This window comes from Abramis brama (assembly GCF_963993115.1).
Source record: "Abramis brama genome assembly, chromosome: 18".
NCBI classification, from domain to species: Eukaryota; Metazoa; Chordata; class Actinopteri; order Cypriniformes; family Leuciscidae; genus Abramis; species Abramis brama.
The window spans coordinates 7,156,541-7,171,469 of NC_139980.1; the positions used below are offsets into that span (position 1 = coordinate 7,156,541).

Here is a 14,929-nt window from a genome sequence, read left to right on the forward strand (position 1 = left end):
ACATGATTTATTGCCCAATTGGATTCTCGACAGGGTGTCAGAACAGCTTTCTTGAGCTTTCAAGTCTCTAAAGTCCCCAAAATGAATGAAAGACTTAACCAAGTCTGAGAAGTGAGAATCCCTGTAGTATTCAGAGTTCAGCATTGAGCGTTGTTTTCATGCAGAGTTATATTCTCCATTAACCTCATCTTGCTGCTTGCTTGGGAGGTCTTAGTAGCTTTGTCTGGTTCTTCTTGACAGCGTCCGATGGAAGATTCTCCTTCAGTTCCAGTGCAGGAACCGCCTCCTGCTAACAGGGACACCAATCCAGAACACAATGGCAGAGGTGAGTGCATTCATGCGAGACCTTGTTTGAGAGTCCACGTGTGCGAGACTGCGAGTGCAGTACCACATAAAAACATGACGCTATTGTTCTTCCCCTCAGTTGTGGGCCCTGCTTCACTTCATCATGCCGACTCTGTTTGACTCTCACGAGGAGTTCAACGAGTGGTTTTCCAAGGACATCGAGAGTCATGCTGAGAACAAATCTGCTATTGATGAAAGTCAGTCAACTCAATTATCTCAATTTTGTTCACTGTCCATTTTATCTCCAGGGAGGTTAAAATATATGTTAGGGTTGAACAATTTAATCAAAAAAATGATGTAAAAAAACTAAATAAAAAAGAAAGCCGGTTCGATAAAGCCGGGAGAGTATGTCAAGGTTTGAAGTAGTTTAAAAAGCTTGAATTTTGAAGGTGTTCAGTTTGAGGTAGTTTTAAAAGTTCTAAGATTTTAAGGCCTTCCTCATCCAGTCTATCCAGTTTATCATCTGATCTATAGATCAGATCAGATGCTCTGGGAGTTTGCTTGGATTTTCTGGGTGGTTGCTAGCTTGTTTTAGCACATAGCTAGTAGGTTTAGCAATTTGCTAGTATGTTTTAGCATGTTGCTGGCATATTTGATCATTTTATTGGGTTTTGCTAGTATGTTTTATCATTTAGCTACGTTGTCCTAAGCAGCAAGGCAACATAATTATTTAATTATTCAAAATTATTTGGGATTTCAGCTGCAAAATAATAAGGATTTAACATTTAATACTGTATTAATATTAAAACAGCAGCACTCATGCTGAACAAGCATGTCTTCATGTGTTGCCCATGCTCCAATAGATGTAATTTATGGTGGTTTATCCTTTCAGACCAGCTGTCCAGATTGCACATGATCCTAAAACCATTTATGCTGCGCAGAATAAAGAAGGATGTGGAGAATGAGCTCTCTGACAAGGTGATACAGTCCTACAGTATCTCAGACAGAATTATGGTTTGTGGTTTCATGCCTAGTCTCTATATGTGATATTAATTTATTTCTTCTCAGATTGAAATCCTGACATACTGCCAGCTGACCAGCAGACAGCGGCTGCTCTACCAGGCTCTGAAGAACAAGATCTCCATCGAGGACCTGCTGCAGTCATCAATGGGCACGGCCCAGCAGGCCCACAACACCACCAGCAGCCTCATGAACCTGGTCATGCAGTTTAGGAAGGTGAGGCTGGGTTTATCAGCTTGATATAGTTCACCCAAAAATGGAACACAAAAGAAGATATTTGGAAAAATGTTGGTAATAGCTTTGGTTCCCATTGACTTCCATTTAGTCAATGGAAACCAAAACTGTTTGGTTACCAACATTTTTCAAAAAACATTTTTTATGTTCCACCAAAGAAAGGAAGTCATACAAGTTTAAAACAACATGGGTGGACTATTACTTTAAAACCGGTTTGTCCTTTCAGACTCACTGTACATATAGTAATGAGCTGCAATTTTTAAACACGGTGTTTTTCACAAATTTAAAAGGTTTGTAACCACCCAGACCTGTTTGAGCGTCAGGAAATACGCTCGCCTTTCCACATGTCCCTGAAGCCCTTCATCATGTCCAAGTTCCTGTTCCGACATGCCATCCTCCGCACTTCTGACCTAGGAAAGACTAAGTGAGTTGATCTCCATGTAGCTTCCAGGTTTACTGTTCCTCCCTCAAGGCTTGTTCACACCAAGGACAATAACTATAATGTAAATTGCCTTAATTCAATGAGATTAGAGAAGTCCATACCATAATTATAACAATAACGACACAGAGGAACATTATCATTGGAATCTCTTTCAGAAACAGAATTTCAAGCTCGAACAGTTAAAGTGGCAGACGACATAACTGCAGAATGTAATTATAATAAACAGAACGTTATTGTGGTGTGGGCTATTATAGTTACCGTTATATTTATTGTTCTTGGTGTGAACGGACCATTAGGATTGGTGCCGCCAACTGTTCGGCATTGTTGATTCCATCTCCGATCAAAAGTTGTTATACAACACGTGTAATGAGTTTTTATTAGACTGATTTATTCATTCTCTTCACTCCTCAGGCTGAAACAGACTCTAGTCTCTCCGTTCTCCACACAGCACATTCAACAGTCCTTGTTTCACAGAAAAAGTGAGTCTCTTTATTTGTTCCACAATTATATTTTCATTTTGTCATCACAAAACTTACATTCTTATTTCTGATCATCTGCATGATTGGTACAGCTGATGATGAAAGCAGCAGCTTTTCCTTCCTGCGTTTCATCGATGTGTCTCCTGCTGAGATGTCAAACATCATGCTTCAGGGGACTCTAGCGAGGTCAGTTACTTAACATTCATGTCAGAACTATTAAATATTAAAATACACACTTTCTCTGACTCAAAGGGATAGTTTACCTGAAAATGAAAGTTCTGTCATCATGTCATTCCAAACCTGTATGACCTTCCACAAAAAAAGAAAGTCATACAGATTTGGACAGTTAAAGTCTGTATTTAAGGCATGTATTCTGTACTTTTGTACTTTTGTATTCTGTATTTAAGCTATTTTAAGGCATAAAGAAATTATTTTCACGGCATTTTTTTTTTAAATATGTCATTTTGGCGATCAAAGATGAGTTTTAAGGCATAAAAAATATTGACTACTATATTTTTTATGCCTTAAAATATCATAAATATTCATATTTTTATCATAATATCATATTTTTTTTAAATGCTCATTGATCACCAAAATGACATAAAAAAAATATATTCCCATGAAAATAATTTCTTCATGCCTTAAAATAGCTTGAATGTAACTTTGCACCCTTGCTTCATTTAGTATACATGTAGCCATGAATATGCATATTAGTCCCCGCCTCCATTCACTCACACCAGCTCAGAATACCTGATCCACTCGTCAACTTTACTATAGTAAATGCTACATGACGGCAAGTGGAAATACTGGTTTAATTCAGCCATATATGTTTGAACCAGAAACTGATTCAGAAGAAGTGGAAGAGTGAATTATACAGGCTCATCTACAAGTCAATGTATCAGAATGGAAATGCGTTTCATTTTTCGCTCTGTACAACGTCGGACACAAAACGGTAATTAATACGATTAGCCTTTGGCTTGACTGTGGTTTACACAGCTAATAATGTGTTGCTAATGTTTCTCAAACCATGTTTCCGTCCCCCATCTCTGAGTCAGACAGCTGCCTTCTAAAAATCAGCATCCTTACAAACGCTTTGAACAACTCGAAAGATTTTTCATGTCAACAGAAAAATATACTGGGATACTCAGTAATTGTGTTGTCTGATGAATTTGCATATATTTGCATATAAAACACCACATAGACATATAAACAACATTAAAAACTTGATTTTCACCACAGGGGGTCTTTCATGTTTGCGTGAACTATCCCTTTAACCAGTGGATATCTTGAATAAATTGCATTATTCAAGCACGTTCTCATCCGGTAGGATCCATGACTCCAATAAGAACTGAATATATACATAATAATCTAATTCTTTTCACACTTGGATGCATCACCCAGTGCATTCAGGTAAGATTTAGGTGTGGGATTCAGTACATTCATCGTTTCCTACTGCATTGATTCCTTAATAGCTGTTTAGATAATAAAATCTCTTTTCCTCTTTTCTCAGGTGGTTAGCCCTATATCTGTCCTTTAAATCAGCATACCGGCTCCACCACAGTCGTTTGTGGGATGTAGAGGAAGAGCAGGAGAATGAGGCTAAAGGGAGAGCCAGGTTACACAAGCTGTGTCTTTCACGCAGAGATCTCATCCTGTGGCTCAACAAGCCAACGTCTTTCCCAAACGTCCACAGCAGTCCTGTTCTACAGGTGAGCTCTGTCGTTCTTTTTTTTATCGTTCTTGCTTTGTCATATGACAGCACATGTACCAGTGGCCTTCATCACTATTTGCCTAGTAGTTATCATCTTCTTTTGGCTACGTTTACACTGTCAATTTTTGGGATTGACAACCGCATTTACTTACAGGTGTGAGTCTTGAAATGTCCCATTCACATTTTCACTATTTACAGTAGCGTCTCGAATACTGTCTGTATGAATGTCCAAAAGGAGTCAAGCCCATAACGGTAACCAAAGCAACAGTGACCAAAGTAATATCAAAGGTGGCGACGTCCATAAAACTGAAAAGTCTTTTGACACGACAAGAGTCCAATTTTCATTAACCTACAGCAGCTTTTATATCTGAGTGGAGAGTTGAGCATTTGAGTTGCACGTAGAACACAAAACTGACGGGAGAAGCTCCGGTGGAGAACAGTGACTGATCTAAAACCTTCAGATGACACACAGCTCATATCTCCGTCACTGTAACCACACACAAAAAATATACAGGTGTGAGTTTAATTATAGAATGTGATTGTCACTTCTGTAAATAACTGAACTTTGTGTGAACGTAACCATATTAAGGACTCAAATACAGGACTGACAACCGTATTCTGCTACTGAAGGAGCAGTGGAATGGAAAAACACGAGACGCAGGGCAGTGGAATGGGAAAAAACGCTGTCTAAAGACACGTTTTTTTTCAAGTTGAATTACTTTGACTTGAACTTAAACGCGAGAGACCGTGAGACGCTACAAAGCACAAGACGTAAACGCATCTCTCAAAAATGTCCATCTAGCACGTTTACATAGAAAAACAATGGAAAAGCATAGCACTGAAATACAAAAGCACGTTGTGTGTGACTTTTTTGGCATATATTCTAGATGTATGTCCAAAAATAATAAGTTCTGGTTACTTCTCAGGCATGACTCAAAAGACAAAGTGGAACAGTTCTGCTTCTGGACGTTTAGTTAACATGCTCGTACAAATACTGAATATCTTCCAAAGATTTGATTGCACAAACTTTGGCATATTTCTTTGTTCATTGTATTTCTTGCGTTCACTTTTTTGGAGTTATGTGTATGTATGTGTATGAGTGTGCAGGTCTACGCCTGCCTTGGGTTACCCCACTGAACCAGATTAAATGACCCTCATCTTTCGTTAGCGCCAAGGGTTCGTATTTCGTTGTGGAAACCTATTTCCACTGACCCACGAGACACTCCAATGTTGCTGTATATCAAATGCTGATGGGAATATCAAAAGTCCAAACTGATTCTCGAGGAAAGGAAAGACGATAGAGGAAGTGATGCTGGATGTCCCAGTCCAGAAGCTACAGTGTCGTCCCCCGGAGGCCAAACAGCTGCAGGGGTTAACCTGTAGTTTGCCGCGCTGGCGTGCGTTCAGGCTACGGTCAGGGGAAGCTGTGCTCAGAAGGTGCTGACTGAGGTGTAATATTATCCACTTCCCACTACAGCTTTTATACCACACAAGCGTCTCCTAGCTCCACTGGGGCATGGATGGGGAACACGACACCACAACAATCAGCTCCCCATGTGGAAACGCGGACCGGCCCATATCGGACGCTCTGAAGCATTGCTGTAGACTCGTAAAGAATCTTAAACCATTTTCTCCCCCAGACTCAATCTGGCGCAGTTCAGTTTTCTCCAAATATTGCAACACACTGTGATTTTGAGTTGTAAACCGAGATGCAAACTGCAAATTCAGCAAAACTAGATTTCTAGTTTCTGAATGTACAACCCAAATTCTAGAACAGTTGCTGTGATTTTAACTATCTTTAACCTTTATTTACTGACAAAAGAAAATGTTTGTACAATGTTTTGTACTGACTAACTTAATTGTATTTTGTAAATATAAACAAATTTTGTTTTTGATGGCTGCAACACACTCCAAAAAAAGTTGGGACAGTGGCATGTAATATCACTGTCATATCACCTTTCCTTTTAATTACACTTTTTAAATGTTTTAGAATGAGGATATTGATTGTTGCAGTTTTGCATGTGGAATTTTTGCCCAATCTCACCTGATACAAGACAGTCCGTGGTCATCGTTATCTGATTCTCCTTTTCATGATGGGTAATATATTTTCAACAGCAGACAGAAATTGACTTTTTGCAGGCCAGTCAAGCACATCCACTCTATGGCGTAAGAAACCACTCTGTTGTAGAACGAGTAGAATGAGGCCTGGCATTGTCTTGCTTCCCAAGCAAGATGTCATCTTGATGGCGGTATAAGATGGCAGTACAATTCCTGTATTCTTCAATAGTACCTTCACACAAATGCAAGTCACCAATACCTTTTGCACTGATGCACCTCCATACCATGACCTGTTGCTGATGAAAGTCTGGATGGTCCCTTTCGTCTTTGGGACTGAGAATTCAATGCCTGTTTTTTCCAAAAACAAGCTGAAATGTGGATCTGACCACAGCACTTTCTTTTAGACCATCTGAGATGAGCTCAGGCCCACAGAATTCGGCGGCTTCTCTGCATTGAACAGATGCATAGCTTTCTTCTTGCGTAACAGAGGTTCAAGTTGCATTTCTTGATGCAGCGGCAGACTGTGTTACGTGACAATGGTTTTCCAAAGAACTCCCGAGTCCATGTGGCTATATTTAACACAGTAGGATTGTTGGTTTCTCATGCAATGGCTCAAAGATCACGCATATTCAACGGAGGTCTCCTGCCTTGCCCTACACATTTCTTTGGATTCCCTGAATCTTTCCACAAAATGATGTATAGCAGAAGGTGAAAGACCCTAAATACTTTGCAATCTTGCATTGATAAATGTGATTTTTTAAATCGTTTGATAATTCTCTCATGACATTTGGCACAACGTGATGAGCAATGGCCCATTTTTGCTGGCTAAGACTGAGCCTTTGGTGGATGCTCCTTTTAAACCCAAACACGATCCCCTTACCAATTACCAATTCACCTACTTATTGTGGACTGTTTCAAAACAGTTTAACTTGGATAATCTTTACACTACTATTTTGTCTCTGTCCCAACTTTTTTGGAGTATTGCAGCCATCAAAATTTCTTTATATTTACAAAATACAATTAATTTGGCCAGTGAAAACCTCAGACATTTTTTCTTTGTGCTTTAGTAAATTAAATAAAGTTTAAAGAGAATTAAGATTCTTGATTTTTATTATATTATTTCAAAATGTCCCAACTTTTTAAAGCTGGCAGTCTGTGGTTTGTAAGTAATCACGTATTGCTCAAGCTCAGTGTTTAATGTGAGCCCAGGGAACAGAAGTTGATGATCTGTGTGTGTTGTTGTATGGTAATTAGCGTTTGATATATTTGTATCAGTCAGTGAGCAGCCGCAGCCAGCAGTGCTGTGAGGATCTCAGTGCTCATCTGTGTTCATACGGTCGCTGTCACTGACAAGACACGACACGAGCACTCCTGCTGAGGCTGCCACACAGCACCACTCTTTCTTTCTTTCTTTCCTTTCTTTTCTCAGTTTCTCTCTTTTCTCGCTTTCTCTCTTTTCTTTCTCTCTCATCACGTGTCTTTCACACCTCATCCATCATTAGCTCACAGTCTCCTCTAAGTGAAGTTGACATGTCTGTTTATTCTTGTCACTTTGTGGATGCAGACAGGAAACGGGCAAATATATAGGCTGGTCTTTATGATTCATGTGGGTCGTTAGAGCCGTAGTTCTGACTGTGACCCCGTCTGGACGTCTGTTAGCACTGTGGTCTCATTTAGGGTATCACTTCTGCTCAGTGTGACCTCTTGACAAATGGAGCTGATTAGATGGGAGTTGGGTTTACATTAGATTAGGAGTAACTCGTTGTAGAGAGTAAAGTGATCACTAGGAGGTGCTGCAGGCCCATATACTCCTATTTGACAAATTCAAGCGCTGTGCGGGAAAAACGGCAATCCTCTCACACTCAGTCATACGTGTTGACATTTTGTCAGTATGTGATTTAGTAGGGTGTAATATGTTATACTGATTTTTTTCTTTCTTTTCCTTTAGGATTTAGTGTTCACGTCCACAGGGTCTTCGCCGATCTGTCACACCGATGTGGTGATCCACAGCAGACGCTCATCAACTAAAACGTTCAGACCGTGCCAGCCTACCCAACCACCCAAGTTTTTACTCGCCGTCACACCCAGGGTGAGAAACACACAACCTTTCCCTCAAAAACAGCCTAGTAGACCATATTAACTGCCAGAACTTTCACTCAGTCTAGCGGTTTGAAATAAATCCAGGATTCTAAATGCAGTATCTCTGTTTTCTGTATCCAACAACTGTTTGGCAAAAGTCAGAAACTCATCAGCGTGGATTTCTACTGAGGGTGGTCAGCTGCTGACAGTGATCTCCCGCTGTCTCAGAAACAAACCTATGATCAAAAATGAAAGCCCTGTTCTCTGTGTGGCCCTCACTACAGGCCTGGTTTATTTATCCTCTTTGACCCCATGACAGATCTTCTGCTCAGCTGATCATGACCCCGGTGGAGAGTAACCAAACAACACAAGGCCACCAGTGAGAAATCAGAGGTCTTGGTTAAGGGCTCCTTCTCTGGCTGTGAATACACAGCCCATCAAAAACCACACCGCCATATGGGATGGTCTCAAACTTTGGGATAGTCTGAAGATACTGTGAAGTGACATCTTTGGTACCGCAGGGAATGTGGTAGTCAAGACTTACAACATTGTTTGCTGGTTCCTATCAACATTCCTATCAAACAGTCCTAGCCAAACGTATAATTATTATCAGTTTAAATAACCTCACTTTAACCAATAAATAATTTGTATTAATAATAATAATAATAGTGATCAAATCAGTTTGATTAATCAGTCAATCTTAATGGTAATTTATTGTAATTGTTTGATTTTTATAATAATGTTATAATTCATAGGTGTAGTTATTTTTATAATTATTATTTTATATAATTAATAATGTAATTATTAATTATTTTATAATTGTTTTATTTATATAATTATGTTTATTTACTTATGTTTTGGTTACTTTAACTTATGTTTACTTATTTTTATTATCATTATTATAATTAATGATTTAATTTATATGATTAATAATGTTATAATTCTTCCATATTCTTATTCTTTTTTTCTGTGTTCTATTTATAAAAAATAAAAAAAATCTTCCTTGTTTTCCCAGTTTGAACCACTGCTCTTAACTTCTCCTATCCCTAATCCTAACCATAATCCACACTTTAAACCAGAGAAGGTGATTTTATGATGAGTTTTATCAAAAGCGTTTTCAGGCACTGAAGCCTAATCGTAACCCTAAGCCTAACCTAAAAATCTGGTAGATAGGAATGCTGTTCCCGAACCAGCAAACTATGCTGACCCAGGAAAACGTCCTACTTAAGCAAGTCAAGATATTAATCTTTTATAAGTGAGTGTGTTGTACTGAAACATATCCGTGACGTTAATGGTTTAGTCACGTATGAGGAACTGTTTTCTTTTTCCTCCAACATCTGCTGTTAACTTGGCTAATGCGAGGCTATCTCTGTGTTATCCCAGCCCAGAGAGTCGGGATTGCGTCTGGCCTCATGGCCGCACTGTGAGAATTGGCACTGCGTTGGCAAAGGCCTCTAGGCACCGGGGCATATGGGCACTGTGGGAAAGTGATAAGATAGATTAGTTGCCTTTTTTCTCTTTATTCATGAGGGACTCTTGACCCGTTGACTTTTTATGGCCACATCTGCGTGTTCGCGCTCCCATTGGTCAGCTGTTCGCTACAAAACTGGAAGCCTGGCCAAAGCTGAGCTGTTTTTCATCAGAGATAAGGAATGAAAGGAAGATAATATCATCCGCTTGTCAGCACGCCATAAAATTCTCCATAAAGCTGAAAGAGGGATAAAGCGAGAAGGAGAGGGAGAGAAAAGAAATGGCCAGTGGAAGGGATTGTGAGCGGTGTGAATCGCTACAGGAAATGGTCATCTGTTACTCAAAGGCCTGTTAGCGCTGTTAGCACCGCTGACCTCTGCCACGCTTTCCTGCCAGAGCGGCGGGGTTCGGACAAAATGTCAGAAAGACAGGGTTGTGCGTGCCTGTGTGTGTGTGTTCACGTTCGACAACTGGAAATGATTCTTCTCCCCCCTCAAGGTCCAATTTGTTTGGTGTTTCTTAGTGATAAAAAGACTGAGTTGGGAAATAGATGACAATTATCTGGAAGAAAGAAAATGCGTTAGTGTAAACAACCTTGGAGGTGTTGACTAATGAGTTTTCTTCATTCCCTAGGTGACTTCAGTTCCCATGGAACGCTACTGTGCGGATCGCAGTGCGGAGTATGAATGGAGGTTAATACGCGATGGAGGGAGTCTCATTGCTAAGCAGTGCTTCCTGTATGGATCCCCCGAGCTGGCTTGCGCCTGGGCTCAGCGCTCTCAGGCCTTCCTCCCGCAGAGCCCAGGGGGCGTCATGGCCCTGCAGCAAAGACATGGCTGGTCCTTCATAAGGATTCCAGGTAGGTGAGATCCTGGCTGGGAGTTAGCGTGCAAGTTTGTGTGTAACAGCGGTTGAAAGGTACTTTGCTGTGAGATTTTGCGGGCAAAAAGGTCAAGGAATAGTGTAGCAATTTATGAAGCACAGCAGTCAAACTAAAGCAGCTTTCTTCAAAGCTTAATGCAAAAACAAAAGTGCTGCAAGGGGTGTATAAAATCTCGGTGCTCTTTGGTTGTGGGATAATATATCTCTGAAGACAAGAATTCCAAGGCACTCGAATGTTAGTGAAAAAAGTTAAAAAGCCTTTATTTCATTCCTGGCTTATTTTAAAAATTGGTGAGAAGTACACCTACGCGTTGCGGCTACATGCCTTCATCAGGGTGTGTACAACAAACAACGTCTCAGTTCATTTAACAGCAGCTAATTACTCAAATTAGAAACACCTGGTCACTCTGTGTAAAGCAACTCGAAGAGAGAGAAAAAAAAGAGGAATTCAAAGAGCATATCTCACACAAAAGTCATAAAGCTTAAAAGTATCATCATAAATATAATGCATGAGAAAGAAAAAAAAAAGGAAGAGAATTCAAAAAACATCTCACACAAAAGTAATAGATCATGAAAATATCATCATACATATAAAGCATGAGAGAAAAACAAAAAATAAATAAAACAACATCAAAAACATTAACACAGCACACAATTCAAAAAACACAAATCAATATTATACCTACTCAAGCAGCTTTCTTTTGGTGAACGTAGAGAATTTGATTGACCAACTTGAACACGAGTGAAATCTATGTGGGGAATTTTTTTGCACTCGCACAAACCTCCTGATTGCATGGATTCCTTTCGAAATTACTGGATTTGGCCCACAAAATGTTGCAGAGGAACTGTAAATGTGGCCGCACCTTTAGACTGAACACAAACCAGAGAACTGCATCCCAGCTCCTAATGGCAAGACTTTAGGCCCTGGGGGACCCCATGGTACTGCTGTGCTCTGGGGTCAAAGTGCATTTCAATCAAAGAAAACTCACATTGTGGCTAAAAACGAGATGTAGGCCCATGGGAGAGGGCTGGGGGTCACGAAAGAGGCCACGTCTCAGGGTCGGTGCACCTCTTAGTCATTGTCACTGTTTTGGCACCAATGCGCAGCCATTTGTCACATGTTTAGCACGGCAGTGCGATGGGACTAGTGCCAAGGCGATGCTTAAGACTTATTTTGCAGATAAGACAATTTTTTGCATGAAGCCTGTATAGCGTGAATTGTGCGCAGGCCTGTGTTTGTGTGCGCGTTCCAGTGTAATTGCTGGGAGCAGACTGGGGAAGAGAAAGAGGTCTGGGAGCGCTTGTGAAGTTGGGAGGGGGGACAAAGCAAGGAAGTTGGACTATTGGACATTGTTTCTGCACAGCGTTAGGTAAGCGCTTTGAATGTGTGTGTGTGTGTGTATCACTCTGAATGTTCATTCACAGGCTTAAGGTGTTTCAGAGCGCACTTCTCCCATTTTCTCAGAGTCATACTGTACCCAGGGAAGGAAATGACAGAAGACTGGGTAAGAGTCATTGATGTATGCAGGCGCTCCCACCACTGGCTAATGGAACTAAAGGCCTACATCTCCATATAAAGGCTGGTGGAGTGTTTATTAGCAATTATGGGATACTATCTTGATCAATTTCTAATCATAGGACAACTATTTTTAATAGTCTTGAATAATCTAATCTTTAATATACAACTCAAAATATAACTGTTTTTGTAAATCTGTATGAACTATGTAGAAAAAAGTTAGGGGTTTTAAAACGGGGAACCACAAGGCAGCACCAGGGCAGTGGTTTCTCAACCAGGGGCCTCAGCAAACTGCCAAGAGGGCCTCAAGATGACTATATATTTACACATATTCAAGACAAAACAAGTGTTAAAATACGCTGAGAATCAAGATATTTCTTGTTCAAATTCAACCCCTCAACATAAACCCCTATAAAAAAAGAACAGGACTCTCAGTGTCTGTAAAAACCTGGAAAAGTCTAGAGCTTGTAGACCTGAAATATATTATCTAGGGCTTTGCTTAGGCCTGTAAATATTGCTGTGGACAATGGGGGGATTTGGAGTTAAAAAGGTTGAGAACAACTGTGCTGTAAATGTTTAGAGAATGTAAATGTAAAAAATTAAATTAGATTAAAATAAATAAATACAGTGCTATAACAGTTCAGCACTATATGAGTAGAAAAAAAACATAATAATGTAACTTGATAGACACTAAATGTGTTCCAAATTATATTTTACATTACATTAACTTTTAAGGTTGGGTCTTTTATAAGAAAACTGTACAGATGCCTTTTAAATATTGATCATATTTGGGGGTCTGTGGCATCTTAAAGATTGTAAACCCCTGATATATATTATATGAAGTTACAGATACAGTTTTGAGTTGTATATTAAATAGTCATACAAAAAATGATCACACAAACATGTCATACATTTAATAAAGAATCATAATAATAATAAAAGTTGAATGTTTTTATTTACGTTATAGAGTTACAGATCGAACGAATCTAGGCATGTTCACCTCTGCCTTGCTGTATTTTTTTTATAATCACTTAATCACACACACACATGTATTGGTGCAGCCACCCATCCAGTGTTTTATACTCTTGAGTGTGTTAGCGTGTTGCTGCTGTACCTTTGGTGTCACAGTAATTGTGGGCAGGCCACAGAAGGACAGGCTCTCTCACAATAGCTCTGCACATTGTTGTAACGCGACTGCTGCTTTGGGCTGTTGTTTTGAGGGAGAGAGAGTGAGAATGCTGCAGAGCTCAGCTCACAGACAGCCTGTGGGAAACTCTGCTTTCCCTTCCTGTTCTTTCAAAGAATCTCTGCACTCCAGCAAAATGGCCGGAAATATTCCTGGCCTTTTTGATTTGGGGCCCAAACAACAGTGACTGCATAATTGTTTGTGATCTGCTCCCTCGCCCCGCCTTTCTGGCTGTGAAAAACAGCCAGGCTTCACCAAGGTGTTTGGGAAGATTGTCCTTCAGCTTATCCTTTTTTATCATGTTTTCTAGTCAGTTATTTTATTTATTTATTTGTTTTTAACACCTTAGTTTGTATATTAAAAGGGATTTTTTTTTTTTTTTTACTTAACAAAAAATAAGAGTATAATCACACTAATATATCACACATCTAATAAACTTGTCTGATGCTACATTCATTTTCTTATAGTAGGAGAAGAAAATCAAGGGGAGAGAGGGAGGAATAGTATGGGAACATGGCCAGGGACAGACTCGAACCCTGATTTCCCATGAGCTCCACTGCTCAATATGTCCTCAAGGCCACCACACATTTTATTTTTGCAGGTCAAAGGCTGCAAATGTCATAATTTCGACCTTTCATGAAACAAGTTGCTTCCCTGATGCAGTTCTCCCTCTGCAGTTCTCCCTCTGGCCTACAGAGGGAGCATTTTGCTCGGTTTTAGCCTGCTTTGCCTCTCCATTTTGTGTGAAATTGAAAATGTGGTCACATATTTCATCCCCTGTGCTTTTGTGTTTGGGTTTGTGCATAGATCCCAGGTGGGATCTGGTGAGTACAATCGATATATGACAGCTTAATGACAGTCTCCCTCGTTTGCTCGTTTCACTTCCCACCTCAGAAAGATCTGTGGTCGCTTGACTGCTGCAAGACCCCATAAACAAGTGTGTGGCAGATGTGTCGCATTTTATACAATCTTTACCTGTAGACTACAAAAAGATAGCTTTAGATGGAATATCCCACCGATCTGAACATTTCTTTAGCTGCTGGTCTGTAGGTTTTATGTCTTAAATGTTGTATTCAGCATCAGCACTTTCTATAAAGTTTAAATGGATATTTCACCCAATGGTTTTTTGGACCCCATTGTCTTCCATTGTATGGACAAATACAGTTGAAACATTGTTCAAAATATCTTCTACAGCATAAAGAAAGTCAAACATGTTTAAAACAACATGAGGGTGAGTAAATGATGACAGAATGTTTACTCTAAGTGAATTATCCCTTAATTTGGAAGTTTATCACACTTCAGATCTGAGCTCATGCCCTTCTAAAGCATGAATACATCATTTATTTTTGCAACTCTGCCCTGTTTTTAAGGTGCATTAATCACTGTCACTTAAGCAAAGTTTCGTGAAGTGTCATAGAGTGGAAAAACAAATATGGTTTGTGTTAAGCATCAACTTTACCCCTTGGCCCGGTGCCCATGTTTAGGTGTTTGCCAGTGGTTGTACAGGGCGTCAGTAAACACTAAAGCTAATCTCATAGCATAGAGGTCATAAGAGCCTGGTGCTTGT

The 14,929-nt window shown here is 39.8% G+C and overlaps 1 protein-coding gene across 6 annotated transcripts in view; it reads left to right on the forward strand.

Moving 5' to 3' along the window:
- Nucleotides 1–14,929, forward strand: part of ino80 (INO80 complex ATPase subunit) — a 40,863-nt gene that overhangs the window by 11,590 nt on the left and 14,344 nt on the right. For all 6 annotated transcript variants that reach the window (XM_084090389.1, XM_084090390.1, XM_084090392.1 and 3 more), the window contains exons 18-27: nucleotides 241–325; nucleotides 425–542; nucleotides 1,178–1,263; nucleotides 1,354–1,521; nucleotides 1,830–1,963; nucleotides 2,393–2,460; nucleotides 2,553–2,646; nucleotides 3,971–4,169; nucleotides 8,178–8,318; nucleotides 10,412–10,637. In XM_084090389.1, coding sequence (XP_083946515.1) covers nucleotides 241–325; nucleotides 425–542; nucleotides 1,178–1,263; nucleotides 1,354–1,521; nucleotides 1,830–1,963; nucleotides 2,393–2,460; nucleotides 2,553–2,646; nucleotides 3,971–4,169; nucleotides 8,178–8,318; nucleotides 10,412–10,637 — 1,319 coding nt within the window. The remainder of the gene's footprint in view (nucleotides 1–240; nucleotides 326–424; nucleotides 543–1,177; nucleotides 1,264–1,353; nucleotides 1,522–1,829; nucleotides 1,964–2,392; nucleotides 2,461–2,552; nucleotides 2,647–3,970; nucleotides 4,170–8,177; nucleotides 8,319–10,411; nucleotides 10,638–14,929) is intronic.